At 38.2% G+C, this 20,987-nt stretch overlaps 1 protein-coding gene across 3 annotated transcripts in view; it reads right to left on the bottom strand.

The window, feature by feature from the left end:
- Positions 1–20,865, bottom strand: part of FERRY3 (FERRY endosomal RAB5 effector complex subunit 3) — a 46,799-nt gene extending 25,934 nt beyond the window's left edge. For 2 of the 3 annotated variants that reach the window (XM_086714277.1, XM_086714279.1), the window contains exons 1-4: positions 20,758–20,865; positions 18,724–18,918; positions 16,915–17,060; positions 4,078–4,259 (exon numbers count right to left, since the gene is read on the bottom strand). In XM_086714277.1, coding sequence (XP_086570403.1) covers positions 4,078–4,259; positions 16,915–17,060; positions 18,724–18,901 — 506 coding nt within the window. In that variant the 5' untranslated portion in view covers positions 18,902–18,918; positions 20,758–20,865. Of the gene's footprint in view, positions 1–4,077; positions 4,260–16,914; positions 17,061–18,723; positions 18,919–19,062; positions 19,428–20,757 lie in introns of those variants that run through there. The other variant, XM_086714278.1, reaches the window with a different exon arrangement.
- Positions 20,866–20,987: the final 122 nt, after the last annotated feature.

Below are 20,987 nucleotides of genomic sequence, written 5' to 3'. Positions count from 1 at the left end.
AGTTATACCTTCTTCATTTATCTAAATAAACAATATGCATAAATTAAACATGGTTTTCCCACAGGAAAAACTAATCAATGGTGTTAGAAGTTCAGATAACTGAAGTTTCTTATGGGAGAGATGGGTTGTGACCAGCTGCGCCCGAGGGAGCCTTCTGCAGTGCTGGAAATATTCCATTTCTTGATCTGAGTGATGATTATATGGTGTGCGTACTTTAACTGTACACCTACAGTTTGTTGTCTTTTATGTGTGTATATTTTAATAAATAAGTTCGTTGAACATTTTCGAATCTAAAAATTATTTTCTAATACAATCATATTTTAAAAGTTTGCTCTAAAATATATTGCAAACACATGTGGAAAGAATAAAGATGTGAACCAAAAGGATTTTACTATCATTCTCATTAATTTAATTGCTCTTAAAAGAGAATTTATACTTACTTATAACAACTGATTAAGACACTTACATGTATATGGTAAATAAAACACATATATATTATACATTTATACATTTCTATATATACTTTCTAGTATTAAATATGCAATATCATTTAGTCTCCCCCTAATTCTAATGCAGGTGACCCCAGTAACTTTTTGTAACTACTGGGGGCCATGTGCTTGCAAGTAAGATTTTATTTAAAACATAAATAATTGCTAAACATTTATAAATATAAAGTTCAATATAAATAGATTAATATTAGGGGCGCCTGGGTGGCGCAGTCGGTTAAGCGTCCGACTTCAGCCAGGTCATGATCTCGCGGTCCGTGAGTTCGAGCCCCGCGTCGGGCTCTGGGCTGATGGCTCAGAGCCTGGAGCCTGTTTCCGATTCTGTGTCTCCCTCTCTCTCTGCCCCTCCCCCGTTCATGCTCTGTCTCTGTCTGTCCCAAAAATAAATAAACGTTGAAAAAAAAAATTAAAAAAAAAAAAAAAGATTAATATTTTACATTACACATGTTCCCTCTAGTGGATAAAAAGTATCATTGCCATTTTTAAGTTTTAGGGATTCAGTATCTTTAAATATCAATATATGAATATTTTTAAATATTTATATTTTATATCTGGTTTGCTAACAACAGCAAATTAACAGCGAGGAAAAAAAAGACAAATAATTCAACAAATGAAATTTCATGAACATTTATTTCATTCTAAATGTGTCAGAAATGCAAGTAGCTAATGATACAGTTAATGATACAATATACATTTTCTATGATTAAGATAAAAGGAAATTTCATTATATTTCTAGCTATACCTAACTAGATATTGGCTTAGTATGTCAGGTGTGACAATTCTAACAATGTGAACATTATCTTGAAGACATTTAGAAATAAAGGATTATAACAGTCTTGATGCTGTGGTGAGAAACTGTCTTTTAAAGATGTAAAGTGGAATTAAAATGAAGACAGAAATAAGAAAATGTGTCACTTCTGCTCATGAATTGGGTAAGTGAATTGGGTGAACTTCCAGATACCAGTGAATTCCAACTTGCCTTAAGTTACACTGTTCACCTTTACACTATTTACCTACCTCAGGAGGAACACAGCTTGTTTTTCCTTTCCAGCTAACAGTTTGGATATGTGGAGAATAAATTGCAAAGCTGTTGTCAAAATAAATGTATTCCAATATTGTTTATGTTTAGAAAGAAAAAAAGAAAGCAAAACTCTATCAAGAAATTTGTCCAAAGGACATTTCAAAAAATAACATTAACCCAAACAAACTCCTACTAAAAAAACTATTACACAAAAGAAAAAAAAATGTATGAAGTATCAGTAAATGCAGATAATTAGTAAGTTAATTCAGCTTCCCAAAAGGTGAAGAATCATGTGGAATAGGAATCTTCTTCTGACTTAGAAAAAAAAAAAAAAAGACGGAATGCTGGTGGCCAGATGTGGGATTTTCTGTGAGGTGTAGTGAGCAGATAGCAAAGTCACAATTCAGAGTAGCTTACCACCTGAATGAAAGTCCTACTCATAGCTATTGATATGGACTATAGAATACATTGATACTGACTATAGCCAAGCTGGGATTTTTTTTAATATACCTAAATAGGAGAATGAGGATAGTCCCAGAAAACCTGAGAACCAAGAGCAGATTCAGAGTGAGCTGAAGGTTATATTATTTGAAGCCTTGGTAGGAAAAAAATCAAATAAATGAAGTTCAACAGAAAGTAATCAATTAGTATTAGGTAATTATACTTTCATATATTTATATAAATTGAATCTATTTCGTTAATTCTAAAAATATATTTACAGTTTTACTGGCTACATCATAAAAGACTGGGAAAAAAAAAACCCATCAAATTTTCATCTCCTTTGGGAGACAGCTTCAACTATCTACCTGATGGCAACTACCTATACTGCAGGTATCCTGTCTATAAAGGAATAAACTGCCTCAAAACAGCTAATTACATACAGAGTAACAAATGTCAAGACATCAAGTTCTTTTCGACAGGGACAGTTCTAATATTTTATTAGATAGGGGAAAAAAAGGCTGAGTGGTGTAGAATTGTTACAAAAATGTACAAATCTATGCAATACAGTAAAAATGCTGATCTGGTACACAAAAGAGTATTTCTCAGGAAGAATTATTAAATTCAGTTGCTTATGATTTTTGTGTTTTACATATTCTTAACTATGACAATCATCAAAATAACAGTTTATTCTCATCTTGCTAGTCCCAACATTTTCTAATACAAAGCAAATGAGAGCCAGGAGCAAACCAGTATACGTTATTTTAAATTTACTACTTTGGGACAGATTATGAAATTAGTCACACAAAATACATGTGATTTGGTTCTAATATACTTTCACAATCAAGGAAATTTCACATCAGCAACACTGAAAAAATTATCTTAATGCCATGTATACCTAAAGTCTTAAGTATATATTTTAAGGTAATAAATTTTATTAGATTCTGCTAGATCAAAATGGATTATCTAGAAAAAGCATGTCTTGATTATTACATTTTATGAACTGCCAGGAAGCAATCTGGAAAGTCATGTTTTAAAATAAATAATGGTAGCAATTTTTTACTTACTTACTCTGAAGAAAAAAATGAAAGACAAAAAGACTGCTTGCATACTGCTTGCAATGAATTAAAATCTAATTAAAATTTCTTGGAATAAGACTAGTGTTATTTTTTACTTCATGTAAATAAACTTACAAAATGAACTGAGAGAGACCATGAACATAGTAATGGCAGGGTTTTAAAGAGGTTCTGAACAGGGAGAGAGCATTGTACAGTGGTTAAGAGCTTTGGAGTCAGACTCCCTAGTTTCAAATTCCAGCTTGTCCTTAGACAAATTACTTAACTTATTTAAGCCTCAGTTTCCTCATCTGTAAAAGGTGGTAATAATAGGATTCTGGTAAGAATTAAATGAGATAGGGCATCAGTTACTGACTGCATGTTTGTGTCCCCCAATTCATATGTTGAAATCCTAATCCCCAATGCGATATTTGGAGGTGGGGCCTTGGGAAGTACTTACGTTTAGATGAAGCCATGAGGTTGGAGCCTTCATGACAGAATTAGTGTCTAGAGCTCTCTCTCTAAAAGATATGCACCAGGAGGGCACACTGAGGAAAGGCCATGGCAGCACACATCAAGGCATGGTGTAGAAGCAGATGGGTCTGCCAGATACCAAATCTGCTGGCACCTTGATCTTGAACTACCTAGCCTCCAGAACTGGGAGAAATAAATCTCTCTTGTGTAAGCCACCCAGTCTATGGTATTTTGTTATAGCAGTCTGAACGGATTAAGACATCATCTAAAGCACTTTGCACTGTGCCTAGAATAAAGCCTTTGACAAGAGGTGCCTTCAACAAGATGTAAGCTATTCCTCTTACTAGAAATAATATATGAAGCTACCATAATTTATTCAGGTAGATCACTTGAGAAGTTTTATAAACCTATGAGGACTTCCTAGTTGAAATTACAGATTGAAACACACAAAAGACTAATTTCTAATATTAGAGAATTTTTTCTATTTTATTTTTCAATTTTACAATTGAATGAAAATTGTTCTGCAGCCATCATACCTGACAATGTAACATTTAATTATGATAACGCAAGAAATCTGAAATACCTCTCTCGTAACTTTTTCAGCTCCACGTCTCTTTCACCAATCAGTTCTGAGATACTAACAAAGTAATTATGTTCCAAATTTAGAAGAGTTTCAGAGGCCGGAGAATGGATTAGGTCATGGTATACATCTGCAAAATCTTCATCCCAGCTGGGCTCTTCAGGCCTCGCATGCTCTAATGTGGTCTACAAGATGATACACAGACATTTATGATACGGTAAATCATACGCACATAAATCATGATACAGTATTTTTATTTAATACACTCTAGGTACATATAATATGATTCCATTTTTGTACATCAGACAAGGAGAGAAAGACCTATTTATGTATGTGCATATATGGGTTATATAGGATTATTTTAGTATACAAAAAATATGGGAAGATACAAACTAAGTTGTAATAGCAGTTACCTGGAGGCAGGGATGAGGAGGGGGTGCTAACATGAAGGAAGGGATAGGAGGTACCCACGATGGAAAAAAAACTAAGGATGCTATGATCTCATTTCTGTAAAACCACACACACACACACACACACGAAGGGATGATGAGCAAAACGCTAATGGTGGCAATTTCGCAAGAGTGGCATTTCCGATAATCTTTACTTATATTATAATGTATTATTATAATCAGAAAAAACTACTCATTATAAATAATACATTGCTAAAAAAGGATATACATTTGGAAAATGAGGTTATGTATGTAGTTACCTATTTAGTGATGCAATGACTCTGAAAACCCAATTCATGCATAGGATTTTATATCAAGATAAACATGTGATTTCCTTATTTTGACCTTTTCTAGTATTTTAGTATTCTTCTTAAAATGTAAGCATGCTCAAGGGCCCCTAGGTGGCTCAGTTGGTTGTGTGTCCGACTTCAGCTCAGGTCATGATCTCACGGTTTGTGAGTTCAAGCCCCGCATCGGGCTCTGTGCTGACAGCTCAGAGCCTGGAGTCTGCTTCAGATTCTGTGTCCCCCCCCTGCCTCTGCCCCTCCTCCACTTGAGCTCTGTCTCTCAAAAATAAATAAATGTTAAAAAAAAAAAAAAACTTAAAAAAATGTAAGCATGCTTTTAAGATTAGGAAAACAGCAATCAAAATGATAAGGGACCAAGTAAACACTGATAAACAAGAAAAACAGAAACAAGGAGAGGCAAAATGGGGATACCCTCAGCACATGCACAGATACATCCAGGGAAGTATACACACAAATCCAGGGAGGTACAGATGCCTGTCCCAGGGACCTGTGGATATGTCAACACATCAGACAGATACAGCGCTTTATAGGTGAGAAAACTAGCTGATCAGTCCCTTGTCAAAGATCATACAATTTAATGGCAAAGGTGGAAATAACACAAAGAATTCAATATTTTTTCCTTTATTGATCTTTGTAGACAGACATCTGTGAAAAAAGAACAATCTGAATTCTTCCCTTTTCTTACCAATATTAAAAACTAATCAATGACATAACTCCAAGTAATAAATTACCTAAAATAAAACAAATGGACAAATCTCAGAGACAGGTATCTTGAATCCAGTCAATCAATACGTAAAGTTTTCCCCCTTGTTTTCTTTCACCTATATTCCAATCAATTGCCAGATCACAAGGGAAGAATTTAAGGTGACTAAAACATGGATTTCATCTGTTCTAATGACTCTGAAAACTTGAAAGCACATTCTGATAACTGCTGTAGGAATTATAACCAGCCCACATGACTTAAGCTCCATTCAAAATTCACTTCAAGTTCAGGCTAAAATTTTGTAGAAAGGAGCTAGTGAGAGATCGTAGGGATCTGTTTGCCCATACATAATACCGGACATCCAGTCACCCCACTAACCAGATTGGTTACTACAATAACTGGCAACATCAATTTAAAAATCGGCCTAGAGCAAGCCTTATGAATAGGCAGAAACTACCTACATGAGAAACACTAAACAGAGTTTTCCCTTAACCTAACTCATACCACTCCCTCAGGAGAGACCATACTAGAAAGGGAACTGTGACAGGTGAAGGGAATGGGGCACTGAGGAAAGGCCTACAGAGAGAAAACTAATGTCCCGGCCATTATTTTTCCACTTCCACCTTCCCACATAAAACTTTGGTGCTGAGTTCACAGACTTCCTCTCATTTCCACCTCCTGTCATCAACCTGAGTCACTTGGATGTCCATGTGGATAACCCAACCCGATGCCCTGCCTTCTTACTTCCCCGAATCCTTGTCTTTACTCAGTCCTCCGCCATTGTCTAACCACTGTCTTGCCAAAATCCTCAACTACCTTGACTCATGTTCCTTCTCTTGCCCACCTAACAAAACTCTAATCTTATTCCTTTTCTTTATGCCTGCAGTTGGGCTATAGAATGCTGCAGCAGGAAAACTACAAAACTGTAAAGTTTATGGTGGCAGACTGGTGTCAGTCTAATCTTTCCCTTCAATGATGCAATGCTATCTTTCTCTGGTCAGTTCTCTCCTCAAACATCCAACTATGTTATCAGTTCCCCACCTCATCTACAAGTGGTCTGTCCTTATTATTTCCCAGATAAACCAGAAGCAGTTAGAAGAGAATGTCCTCAACTTCCTGCTACCAAAGTAGTACAATTTTCAGAATCTATGTCCACCCTTTCCTTCCTCCTTTCTGCCATAACAGAAGGGTCCCTCTTCCCAGTTAAGATTAACTCTCTACTTGAGTTCTGAATTCTGTACCTTCTAGACTTCCTCTCTGCCACTGTAAATAAATCTTGGACCCTGTGCTCTCATTTTGCAAATGCCTTGTCTCTCTTCTCCATGCAAACAAGCTTCTTGAGTTATCTATTTCCACTCAATCTATTTCCACACTTCCACACATTCTTAAAGTCATTGAAATCTAGTTTTGGCCCCCACCAATCCATTGAAACTGATCTTGCCACAGATAAGATTACCTGATAAACCCAATGGATATTTTTGAGTCTTTTTCTTACTACATTTTCTTGGCAGAATCTGACACTACTGACCATTCCCTCCTTCTTGGCACCTCTCTTTTCTCAACTTTCATGAAACCATAATCTTCTGTCTTCCTTCCACTTCCTGGGCCAGTTCCTCTCTTTCCTTTGCAGGTTCTTCTTCTGCCGTTCATCCTCAAGTGTTAGTGTCTTCATTTACTTGTATATTCACCCATCTTTTTTTTTTTTTCTTCCATCCATCTACCCCATCTATCCAACCCATACCAAAGCCCTGTTCTTTTCAGAGACTGGGCTAGGTACCAGAGTTATAATAGAGAAAAAACTAAACATTTCCAAGTGGCTATCCATAAGTAAGAGATATAGATAAGTCAATAGATAATTATATACAGGGTTTCATTGGGATTCTGTGCAGGCATCTACTCTTCTCATTCTACACAGTCACCTTGAACAATTTCATTCCTTCTATGACTTCAAAATTCATCTATGTACAAGTGACTCCAAAACCTTTATCTCCAATCCAATAATCTTTCCTGAGTGCCAGGTGTAGATAGCTAAGTGCTTATGAGACATCTCCACATGGATGTCTTGTAAGCACTTCACATGTAATAGATATAAAACTGAAGCCATCACTTTTATGCCAAACCTTGCTTCTCAAGTGAAGGGAGCCACTCTTCTACTGTTCCTCCAGTTGTCCAAGCCAGAAATCTGGGCCAAGTGATCTTTTATCTTTCAAGTCTCAGCTTAAATGTTACCTCCTTAGAGAGGAGATCTCTAACCCCATACAAACAGGTCTTCCCATCCCACTTCTCCCCCTCCTCCTATGATGGTACCCTATTTATTTCCTTTATTACATGTTTATGATTATAATTTATATACTTGTTTATTAACTGTCTTCTTCACTACCATTAGTGAAGGTAACACGGACCAGATTTGTTCTTTTGATATATCTTCAATGCCTAGCACAGGATCCACAACAGTATTTGTTGAATAAACAAATGCATGAATGAAAAGTCATTTGTTATCTTCTCTTCAACTCCATTACTGCTATTCCAGACAAACCTTTCATCATTTCTTCCCTAAATAGTCTTCCAACTTATTCGAATTTTTCCCCTTTGCAGTATAAATTCTTTACACTAATGCACTGAACTGATGTTCCTGAAGTGCAAATATGATCATCTCACTCTGCTAAACTCTTTCAAAGCTGCTCATTACCTTTAGCATAAAGACAAAACTCAAGGAAGGGGACTGTCCTCTCCCAAGGCGCCCCTGAGATTGATACTGAGCCCTGGGGCTGGCTCCCTCCCCCACAGGCAGCAGCTCCAGTCTGGAGAAAGTCGAGCAACCCTGAAAACTCTGATATTCACTCCTAAGGCTATTTGCAAAGTAGACACTGGCTCTCTCTGTATTTTTTGTTCCCCAGTCTGTGGTCCAGGGAGGTTTTTCTCTTGTCCAAATACAATCCCACACTGCCACAGCCTCTTTCTCTTCCTTTTGTTTCTCTACCAAAGGGGTTCCCCCACTCCTCTGTGCCTACACCGCCTGTTTTATGTCTCCCAATTCACAAATACACACCTCTGTCCTGCCAGGTTGTCTCTTTCCACCTGTGGATATTTTTCTGTCACTCTATAGCCTGGATTCCTGGTATCCCAAGTGTTCTGACCTCAATACTGCTGTGTTTGAGTTGAGGGTTAAGGGACATTCCGACCCCTCTCTCTCCACCATCTTAACTCACACCCAAATTGGCAAAGAAGTCAAACTTCCAGTTTTCACAGGTGACATGATACTCTACATGGAAAACCCAAAAGACAACAAAAAACTGCTAGAACTGATACATGAATTCAGCAAAGTTACAGGATATAAAATTAATGTACAGAAATAAGTTGCATTTCTATACACCAATAATGAAGCAACAGAAAGAGATATCAAGGAATTGAGCCCATTTACAATTGCACCAAGAACCATAAAATACCTAGGAATAAACCTAACCAATGAGGTAAAAGATATGTGTGCTGAAAACTAAAGGACGCTTATGAAAGAAATTGAAAAAGACACAAAGAAATGTAAAAACATTCCATACTCATGGATTGGAAGAACAAATATTGTTAAAATATCAATACTACCAAAAGCAATATACACATGCAATGCAATCCCAATCAAAATAGCACCAGCATTCTTCACAGAGCTAGAACAAACAATCCCAAAATCTGTATGGAACCACAAAAGACCCCAAATAGCCAAAGCAATGTTGAAAAAGAAAACCAAAGCTGGAGGCATCATAATTCTGGACTTCAAGCTATATTACAAAGCTGTTATCATCAAGACAGTATGGTATTGACACAAAAACAGACTCACAGACCAATGAAATAGAATAGAGAACCGAGAATTTGAACCACAAATATATGGCCAACTAATCTTTGACAAAGCAGGAAAGAGTATCCACTAGAAAAAAGACAAGTCTCTTTGCAAATGGTGCTGGGAGAACTGGACAGCAACATGCAGAAGAAATGAACCTGGACCACTTTCTTACACCATACACAAAAACAAATTCAAAATGGATGAAAGACCTAAATGTGAGACAGGAAACAAAATTCTGGAAAACAGGCAACAACCTCTTTGACGTCAGCCACAGCAACCTCTCACCTGACACATCTCCAAAGGCAGGGGAAATAAAAGCAAAAACAAACTATTGGGACCTCATCAAGATAAAAAGCTTCTGCACAGTGAAGGAAAAAAATCAACAAAAATAAGAGGCAACCAATGGAATGGGAGAAAATATTTGCAAATGACATATTGGATAAAGGGTTGTATCAAAAATCTGTAAAGAACTTACCAAACTCAACACCCAAAAAACAAATAATCCAGTGAAGAAATGGGCAGGAGACATGAATAGACACTTTTCCAAAGAAGACATCCAAATGGCCAACAGACACATGAAAAGATGCTCAACATTGCTCATTATCAGGGAAATACAAATCAAAACCACACTGAGATACCATCTCACACTGGTCAGCGTGGCTAAAATGAACAACTCAGGAAACAACAGATGTTGGCGAGGATGTGAAAAAACAGGAACCCTCTTGCACTGTGGTGGGAATGCAAACTGGTGCAGCCACTCTGGAAAACAGTGTGGAGGTTCCTCAAAAAATTAAAAATAGAATTACCCTACAACCCAGCAACAGCACTACTAGGAATTTATCCAAAGGATACAGGAGCGCTGATTTGTGGAGGCCTATGTACCCCAATGTTTATAGCAGCACTTTCAACAATAGCCATATTATGGAAAGAGCCCAAATGTCCATCAACTGATGAATGGATAAAGAAGATGGGGTATAATACAATGGAATACTACTTGGCAATGAAAAAGAATGAAATCTTGCCATTTGCAACAACGTGGATGGAACTGGTATTATGCTAAGTGAAATGAGTCAGTCAGAAAAAGACAGATATCATGTTTTCACTCATATGTGGAATTTGAGAAACTTAATAGAAGACCATAGAGGAAGGGAAGGAAAAATAAGTTACAAACAGAAAGGGAGGCAAACCATAAGAGATTTTTGAATATAGAAGACAAACTGAGGGTTGATGGGGGTGGGGAGTTGGGGGGCGGGGAAAATGGGTGATGGGCATTGAGGAGGGCATTGTTGGGATAAGCACTGGGTGTTGTATATAAGTGATGAATCATGGGAATCTAGTCCCGAAGCCAAGACTACACTGTATACATGGTATGTTAACTAACTTGACAATAAATTATTAAAAAAAAAAAGACAAAACTCAAGATGCCTTGTAAGACTCTTTCCTAGCCATTCTGAACTTCAGTTTTTCTTTAAAAAAAATTTAAAAAAATTTTTTTGAACATTTAATTTTTGAGAGACAGAGCATGAGCAGGGGAGGGGCAGAGAGAGGGAGACACAATCTGGAGCAGGATCCAGGCTCTGAGCTGTCAGTACAGAGCCCAATGTAGGGCTTGAACTCATGAACTGAGAGATCATGACCTGAGTTGAAGTTGGACACTTAACTGACTGAGCTACCCAAGCGCCTGCCCCCCCCACTTTTTTTTAATGTTTATGGGGGGGGGGGCATGAGCCGGGGAGGGGGAGAGAGAAGAGACACAGAATCTGATACAGGCTCCAGACTCCAAGCTGTCAGCACAGAGCCTGATGTGGAGCTCGAACCCATGAACCGCGATATCGTGACCCGAGCCGAAGTTGGATGCTCAACTGACTTAGCCACCCAGGTGCCCCTCTTCCAGTTTTTTTAATGTGCCATGGGCTCCCTCACCTCCAGGACTTTATGTTTTACCTTCTTCCCAGGACATTCTTTCTCCACTCTCCCACCATATACCTTTCACCCACCTATTTCTAACTAATCTTTCAGGTCTTAACTCAGTTTCTCTTTCCTGTGGGAAGCTTTCCTGAAGTTCTGTAGACTAAAATAGGTGTACCTGCTTTGTGCTTTCCTCACATTCTGCCCCCTACCATAGCACTTAATATATTCCACTCCTTTTAATTTTACATATCTATCTGTCTGCTGTCAGCCTGTAAACTCTATGAAGGTAAGAATTGTGTCTATGTCTATTTTGTTTTTGCTAACCCCAAGTGCCTAACACAGTATCTGATATCTAACAGATGCTCAGTACACATTTGATGAATGGATGAATACAAAGAGACTTAAGAAGAGAATACTGAAATGGAAGATAGGGCACCACCAAAAATAGCCAACTGTACAATTTTGTCAACAGTTTGCTCTGTTTGGCTTTCCTGATCTATCCAGGCTTACTTCCCATTATTTAAAAAATTAATGCAATAGCAAAAGATGCTGCAGTGATTAGGAAAAGCAATATAATAAGATGTTTGGAGGCTGGAAGGAGAACAAGATGACCAGGAACTAATCCTGACAGTAGATAAGAAAAGGAAACACAGAAGAAAATAGAATTACTGTATAAAGTAGGACTTACAGTCACACACATTTTGGTAGACCATCAGAACCTCCTCTACCAGGTAAGTACATATGAAAGCACAGCTGTGTTATCAGGGGCAATGGTCCCCACTGTGAAAATTCCTTTTATAACAGCAGCATGTTCAGTACATCTGTGCTGTGATAGGACACACAGTCCTCTCTTGCAGCAATGCCTCATGGTATTCCCTACAGGGAATTACTTACATTTATAATGATGACTCAGAGTCAACAAGAAGTTAGAGCTGAATTTTATATACTGTGCTTAAGAAAGCACAAGGAAATGTGTACTACGCTTTTTATTAAAAATTTTTTTAAGTTTATTTTTTTAGTAATCTCTACACCCAAAATGGGCCTCAAACTCATGACCATGAGATCAAAAGTCACATGCTCTACCGATTGAGCCCACCAGGCACCCTTGTACTACATTTTTTAAAGATCTTTGTCAAAAGGTGGTTAATGTAAAAGTCTCATGATTTAAATATCTCCGCAACTGAAATATCTAGTAAATCCATTCACAGTAAATGCAGTTCATTCCTTCATAAACCAAAGTAACTGGTATTACCATAAACATTTGGCCACTTTATCTCTTTATTGATGGTCCAGTTATTCTTCTCAGGTTACTGAAATAGTGTTTACCCATATATGGCAGAGATGCATTAGCCCCCATCTGTCCCGTCCTCTACTCCATTCTGCTTCCACTATCAGAGTCACGCTGTGATCCTTCTGGTCTCCACAGTACTGAGGCTTCTAACCTCTGCAGGCCCTTCGGCAATCTGCAACATAGTTCCCCTTTCATTTTCAGTTCCTTCTTTTTCCTTGCTGATACCCACATTTCTTGAGCTTGTATTGAGCTGTTTGGCTTATAATTTTCACAGCTAGTGACAGCCCAAATACATCCAGTGGGTATAACAATATTTGGGTCTTCTCACTTTCCTGTCAATACTTCCTTTTTTTTTCTTCTTTTTTTACTGTTAGAATTAGCTTCTTTTCTCTATCTTTCCTTAATTCTTTAAAAACAGGGGCGCCTGGGTGGCTCAGTCAGTTAAGCATCCTACTTTGGCTCAGGTCATGATCTCACAGTTCGTGGGTTTGAGCCCCGTGGTCAGGCTCTGTGCTGACAGCTCAGAGCCTGGAGCCTGCTTCAGATTGTGTCTCTCTCTCACTCTGCTCCTTCCCTGCTCACACACTCCCTCTCTCAAAAATAAACATAAAAAAAATAAAAATTAAAAAATAAAAACAAGCAACTATACTTCTGGAAGTTTGGCATTGCTAGAAAGCTGAACTCTATATAACAAGAGGTGCTAGGTATCTACTCAATTTGCACAGGGGGAGAACAGAGTACTTGCTCAGTTGAGGCTTGTTGATTTTAATTCAATGTAAATCTGAACTCTTGTGATTAAATGAGTCAGTATAAACTGTTCTTATTTTCTTATATTAATATTACTGTTGTTATGATCATTCACCTGGAAGATAGTCAAATTCCTGTTTTTAGAATGGCTAATGTGCAGAAGAATAAGATTAAACCATAAATTAGTAAATATGGTAATTTTTAAAAATAGTAATATAAATTTCAGGGCACCGAAGTGGCTCAGTCGGTTAAGTGTCTGACTCTCAATTTCAGTTCAGGTCAGGATCTCACAGTTCATGGCACTGAGCCCTGCCTCAGGCTCCACGTTGATAGCACAGAGCCTGCTTAGGATTCTCTCTCTCCCTCTCTGCCCCTCCACCGATCATGCTCTCTCCCTCTCTCTCAAAATAAATAAAAATAAACTTTAAAAAAATAGTAAGATAAACTTCAACACATAAGCCTATTGACTGACCATTGGGAAGTTTTCTCTTTAGTTACACAAAATCAGGGATAGAAGAGGATCTGCTTCCAGATTTTGTATCAAACCAATAGTAATCCTAGTGGAGAGATTGACTGCTTTCTTCAAGAACTCTTGACCACTCATTCCTCCCCTAACTTCCACACATGCTCTCACAGTATTTATCCTAACACTGACTGCACAGCGTTATAGGCTAGAGATTTCTTTGTCTCTTCTTACTAGATTGTAAGCTCCTTGAAGGCAAAGACTTATCCTCAGCTGTGTATCCAACACATTTCAGACATACAAAAAATACAGCTTGAACAAGTTTAGTGGGACTACTCTTTTTATTTCTTTTTTTCCTTAAAAGTTTTTTTTAAATGTTTATCTTTTTTTGAGAGAGAGAGAGAGAGAGAGAGAGAGAAAGAGAGCATGCAAGCGAGGGAGAGGCAGAGAGAGAGGGTCACATAACCTGAAGCAAGCTCCAGGCTCCAAGCTGTCAGCACAGAGCCTGATGCGGGGCTTGGACCCACAAACTGCGAGATCATGACCTAAGTTGAAGTTGGACACTTAACTGACTGAGCCACCCAAGCGCCCCGAAATTATTCTCTAAAAAAAAATTTTTTTTAATATTTATTTTTGAGACAGAGAGGCAGAGTGTGAGTGGAGGAGGGGCAGAAAGGGAGGGAGACACAGAATCTGAAACAGGCTCCAGGCTCTGAACTGTCAGCATAGAGTCCAACGTGGGACTCAAACTCACAAACAATGAGATCATGATCTCAGCTGAAGCTGGACACCCAACTGACTGAGCCACCCAGGCGCCCCCAGAATTACTCTTTTAATACACCTTACAGCTTTATCCTTTCATCAGCAGAAAGATTAGGTTTCTTTAAATAATACTTATTACTGGGGCGCCTGGGTGGCGCAGTCGGTTAAGCGTCCGACTTCAGCCAGGTCACGATCTCGCGGTCCGTGAGTTCGAGCCCCGCGTCAGGCTCTGGACTGATGGCTCAGAGCCTGGAGCCTGTTTCCGATTCTGTGTCTCCCTCTCTCTCTGCCCCTCCCCCGTTCATGCTCTGTCTCTCTCTGTCCCAAAAATAAATAAACGTTGAAAAAAAAAATTTAAAAGTAAATAATACTTATTACATGCATATCTTTTTATTTTTTATTTAAAAAATATTTTTTTTTAACGTTTATTTATTTTTGAGACAGAGAGAGACAGAGCATGAACGGGGCAGGGTCAGAGAGAGAGAGGGAGACACAGAATCTGAAACAGGCTCCAGGCTCTGAGCTGTCAGCACAGAGCCCGACGTGGGGCTTGAACTCCCGGACCGCGAGATCATGACCTGAGCCAAAGTCGGCCGCTTAACCGACTGAGCCACCCAGGCGCCCCTGCATATATTTTTTTAATGGAACAATTCTTAACATTTAAAATAATACATGTAAATAGCGTCATCTTTTAAGTAAATTAGGACACCATAATGGGCATGAAGCAAACTGGTTTGAGTAACAAAACATGACCCCATAAAACTGATTTTCAAATTCTCATAGACCACATTACTTACACTGGGATGTAATTCACTCATTATACTTTACAATTATTGAATTTATCTATATACATAGTTGTTTCTGGCTCTCTAACTAAAACAGAAATTTCATTTTGTGTCTGCCTTGTGCACTGTTTTATGTCTGATAGCTGGCACAGCACCTGGCATAGGGTAGGTTCTCAACATACTATACCTCATCAACTCCAAGGTGCATATGTTTTCACATTACCACTCTCAGAAATCAGAATGCATCTTGCACTGATGGTATGTTGTTACCCTATCATAGTGTAAGTGGTCCTGGTGTTCTTTCTCAGTAGTAAAGAAGATAATAGTGCGTGCTATGATCCGTGGCATCTTAAGACTTTATGAAAATAAGATATATTATTTAAATGGAAAATGATGACGTTATGTAACACAACAGTGAGGATAAATGAAAAGACAAAAGTAAATCAAAGCTTAAAAAAAAAAAGTAAATCAAAGCTTAAAATGAGCTACCCCTGTTAGTTTAAGGTTGCCAGATAAAATACAGGTTACCTCTGTTAAATTAGAATTTCAGATAAGCAAAGAATAAATTTTACTGTAAGTATGTTCCATATATTAATGGGATATACTTATACTAAAAAGTAATTCATTCTTTGAGATTCTGATTTAATTGGGTGCCCTATATTTTTTTTAATTTATTCTTTTAAAATTTACAAGTTGGGGGGCACCTGGGTGGCTCAGTCGGTTGAGCGGCCGACTTCAGCTCAGGTCATGAGCTCGCGGTCCGTGGGTTCGAGCCCCGCGTCGGGCTCTGTGCTGACAGCTCAGAGCCTGGAGCCTGTTTCAGATTCTGTGTCTCCCTCTCTCTGACCCTCCCCCGTTCATGCTCTCTCTCTCTCTGTCTCAAAAATGAATAAATGAAAAAAAAAAAAAAATTTACAAGTTGGCATATAGTGCAACAATGATTTCAGTAGTAGATTCCTTAACGCCCCTTATCCATTTAGCCCATCCCCCCTCCCACAACCCCTCCAGTAACCCTGTTTGTTTCTCCATATTTAAGAGTGTCTTATGTTTTGTCCCCCTCCCTGTTTTTATATTATTTTTGCTTCTCTTCCCTTATATTCATCTGTTTTGTATCTTAAATTCCTCATACAAGTGAAGTCATATGATATTTGTCTCTCTCTAATTTTGCTTAGCATAATACCCTCTAGTTCCATCCATGTAGTTGCAAATGGCAAGATTTCGTTCTTTTTCACTGCCATGTAATACTCCATTACACACATATACCACATCTTCTTTATCCATTCATCCATCTATGAACATGTGAGTGCCCTGTATTTTTAATCACTAACTCTGCCAACCCTGTGCTGGTTAGAAATACAAAAGTAGTTCCTCTTTTACAAAGGCATTACATAAAGTATTGTGTCATAAGTGCTCACCTGATACAGAGAAGAGGCACATGACCATCAATTTATATTGTACATTATGAAATAAAGTGTTGTATATAGAGATAAAAGGATTCTACAATTGTTTCAGTATTACTTTAGCAATTTAATAATCTTCATCAAAGTCCAGATAATCCCTGAAATTTGCAATCTGATCTATTTTCTCACCTCAGCATAAGCTTTGGCCCACGTACTGGCCAGCTGATGTAAATCAACTTCACCTGATTTCACAGCTTCCAGGGATGCTTCAGCATCTCTATCATAATCTCTGAGGGATTCTTCTTCTATAAACTGGCTCAGAGCTTCTTTTAAGTCTGCAACATGGACAAAAAATACCAACATAAGCAAAATCCAGACATGAACAGGGAACATTTTACTTGGTTAGGTGTTCCAACATGAAATTTTCTTTTATCAAGCTTGCATCTGAAACCAAGCAGGTAAAAGCATATAAAGGAAAATCTACAGATTTTGAGGGTCTGAAGGCTACTGTATTTAAATGAAAAACATTTATATCCTATATAGTTATATTATTTGAAAGAGAAATTGAATGATTAGCATATTAAAACTAATTTAATTGGGATGATCTGTAATTTCAATTTTAGAGACACTACTTAGAGATAATATAATGGAAACGGAACAGGGATAGAAATCAGGATACCTGTGTTCTGGTCTTGACTCTGTCATTACGTTTGTAACTGTAGACCAGTGGTTCTCAATTTTTAGCACGCATCAGAATTCCCTGGAGGGCTTACTGAAATAGACTGCTGCATGCCACCCCCAGAGTGTCTGATTCTACAAGAATGGGGTGAGGCCCAAGAATGTGCATTTGTAACAAGGTTCCAGGTGATGCTGTAGATTCTGATCAGGTAACAGCTTTTGAGAACTACTGCCTTAGGCAAACAATTTAACATTTCAATGCACCAGATTCCTTATTTGTACAATGAGCCTGTGCTAGATAGTTCCTAGGTTTCCTTTTAAGTCTAACTTTTCATGATTCAACATATTCTCAATTTAAAATTTTTTCCTCATCTGTGAGATAGAACACAGACCTTTTAAAATGGTTTAATACTGATGGCTATGGGATTAATTTAGGTAAGTACAAATTATTCAAAGATTAGTATATCTTCTCTCCCAAGACATCTCAGGAACTGAGGACCAGATCATTAAAAGGGCAATGCATTTGGGAATACAGTTCTATATTATAATCAGGGATAGCTGAAATGAATCCACCCAACTAAATTAAGATGTGAAGCATTCTAACCCAGACTTTGTAACTGTGTTTTCATTATATTATTTTTTTTAATTAAGAAAAAATGTTTAATGTTTTATTTTTGACAGAAATAGAGAGGGACAGAGAGAGCAAGCAAGGAGAGGTGCAGAGAGAGAGGGAGACACAGAATCTGAAGCAGGCTCAGGCTCCACACTGTCAGCACAGAGCCCGATGCGGGGCTTTATTAACTCATGAACCCTGAGATCATGACCTAAGCCGAAGTCGGATGCTTAAGAGACTGAGCTACACAGGTGCCCCTTAATTTTTTTTAAATATTTATTTATTTTAGAGAGAGAGAGACATGGCATGAGCAGGGGAGGGGCAGAGACAGAAGGAGACACAGAATCTGAAGCAGGCTCCAGGCTCTGAGCTGTTAGCACAGAGCCCGATGAGGGGCCAGAACTCACCAATCGCAAGATCATGACCTGAGATCATGACCTGAGACAAAGCTGGACACTCAACAGACTGAACCATCCAGACACCCCTGTAAATTAATTTTTATACTAAACTGCCTTTTAAACAACTCAAGGGGTACAGAAAAAAACAATAAAACAAAGATCTGGGGAATATTCTTATTCTTAGAAGCAGTTAAACACTTCATATTTTATTGCGGTTTCAAGCTTCTCAGGCTTATTCTTTCTAATATGAAATGTCAAAGGAAAGAGATAATAGGAAAATAAAGTTTTATTACAAAAATCAGTCCTCACCTTTTTCTATAAAGCATGGTAAACTGTGCAGCAGCATCAGACGTCCATGTAAATGACTCGCATTCTCTTGAACAGGAAATTTGAGAGGTACCCTCAGTTCTAAGCATTGAGTTCCTACTTTGAATTTATACGCAAATTCCCTCTCTCTGTTGTAGACTCTTTCTCTGGTTTTCTTCATCTTCTTTCGCAGGGTTTCTATAGAACAAACAAACCAAAATCCATCAGATTGTAAATCACAAAAATCATGTTTCATTATATCATACTACCTCTAAGAAAATATTCCACCACTCACTAATTATGTTTGTGTTACTTGGAGCTTATTATTCTAGGTTTTCCTACCTTTATTCCTGCATTTTCATCTTCATGAAGAAAATGATGTGTTTCTTTTTTTTTTTTTTTTTTAAGGAAAAAAAGCTCCTTTTAAACTTCACTTAGGGGGATAAAACCATTATGCCAATAAAGTATTTTTCATTCTGAGGCAGGGTTCTCAAGAATAAGGGAAGAACATGGAGAGAAGAGCAGAGAAGATGCTTAGAAAGAGATGAATGGGTAGACAGAGAGCTTATGAAACAAGGGGAATACCAAGTCAAAGAAATAGATCAGGGACTAAGAAGTGATCTTGAAGATCTTAGATATGTGATCTTATTGGACATAGAAGAAAGATGGTGTTGCAAAGATTTCCATGTAGAAAAGACATACAAAAAAAAAAAAAAAAGGTACAGGATATCCCAAAAGGCAAACTGGACACTTTTCAAAAAGAAGAAAATCTGGCCAAAAAAAGTAAGAATCAACACCAATTAAAGATTTCTTTATCAGCCTCCTTACTAGGCTCCCTATCTCTAGGCTATTCACCATCAGAACAATTTTCACACTATCTCTATGCTAAAGTTACAGTAATTTTTCCAAAGCGCCTATCTGATTGTGTTGCTCATCTGCTTAACACCCTTTGATCATATTCTATTGCTCTCAGGATAAAATTCAAACTCTTTGGGGCGCCTGGGTAGCTCACTCGGGGGAGCAGCTCTTAGTTTTCGCTCAGACCATGATCTCCCTGTTCCCAGGATCAAGCCCTACCACCCAAGGGTTCTCTGCAGATAGCGAGGACCCTGCTTGGGATTCTTTCTCCCCCCTCTCTCTACTCCTACTCCACTCGCATGGTCGCTCTCAGAATAAATAATTACATTAAAAAATGCAAACTCCTTAATCCAGTTTACCATGTCTCTGCTTATATCTCCAGACTTTTTCTCCCAGCACCTGTACCCCTCCTCACCAACACACAAATTCACAATTTTCCAGTCATACTGAACTCCTTTCAATACTAAACCTCTCCTTCCACTTCCAACCTTTTTGAAGTGGAAAAAGTGACACCAGAGCACTCTTACCGCTTTTCTTTCCTTGGATAACAACTAATCATTCTTCAGATCTCATCTTGGGCACTGAGGAGGCTTTTAATTCGTAGATTATAAGGATTAATCTAACAATAAATACGAAGCATCTGATAAACATAGGATGATCAGCAGATGAAAACTAGTAATAATAAAAGAAATTCTTCACGAGCATGTTAATAAAAACAAAAACAAACACAGGTTGCTAACTGAATACACACGATGAAGACAAAGAGTAAAGGAACACTGTAGCAGGGAACTGAAAGTTACAGAAATAGGTTTACGGCCTAATCTTATTTAAATTCAATATTTTCGGTAAACAAAAACCATTAGCTCTGGTATCAATCGGCTCAACATTTAAACTCATTATGTTTCAACAAACCGATAATTTAGTTCTCTTTCCTCACTTAAAAAATTTTTTTTAAATCAGGGGTGAAACTAAGGAAGGCTTCCGAGGCAAAACTGAAATGGGAAAATGTGGGCTGGACCGAACTCCTGCCGCCAGAGTGGAGGTTCTGAGGCTCAAATTAGGGAAAGGAAGGGGCTGTGGGCACCAGAAGCTCCAGACGAGTAAGGAAAACACCCTCTTCATTAGCCGCTTTCAGTCTGAACACTTTCCGTCCCTCCCTCTTTGTGTGGGCTCACCTACCCTAGTGCCTAACTCCCGAGCAGTCCACACACCGGAGATATCAACGAGCTGGGGCGCCGGCAACATCAGCTGACTTACAGACCTGTTTTTACAGCCAGCAGATCTGCATGAGCAGATTCGTCCATACCTTTTCCTCTTCCTCGACACTCTATAAGAAAATTCCAGGTCTAAGTGCCCCATTTTCCCATATCGCTTCAATTTAACCATTTAAAAATGTAAAAAAGCGTATT

Source organism: Puma concolor, chromosome B4 (assembly GCF_028749965.1).
Source record: "Puma concolor isolate L17-30 chromosome B4, mPumCon1.1.hap2, whole genome shotgun sequence".
In the NCBI taxonomy this organism is placed as follows: Eukaryota; Metazoa; Chordata; class Mammalia; order Carnivora; family Felidae; genus Puma; species Puma concolor.
The sequence above is the reverse complement of the archived record's forward strand: the minus strand, read 5'-3'. Positions and strand labels throughout refer to the sequence as shown.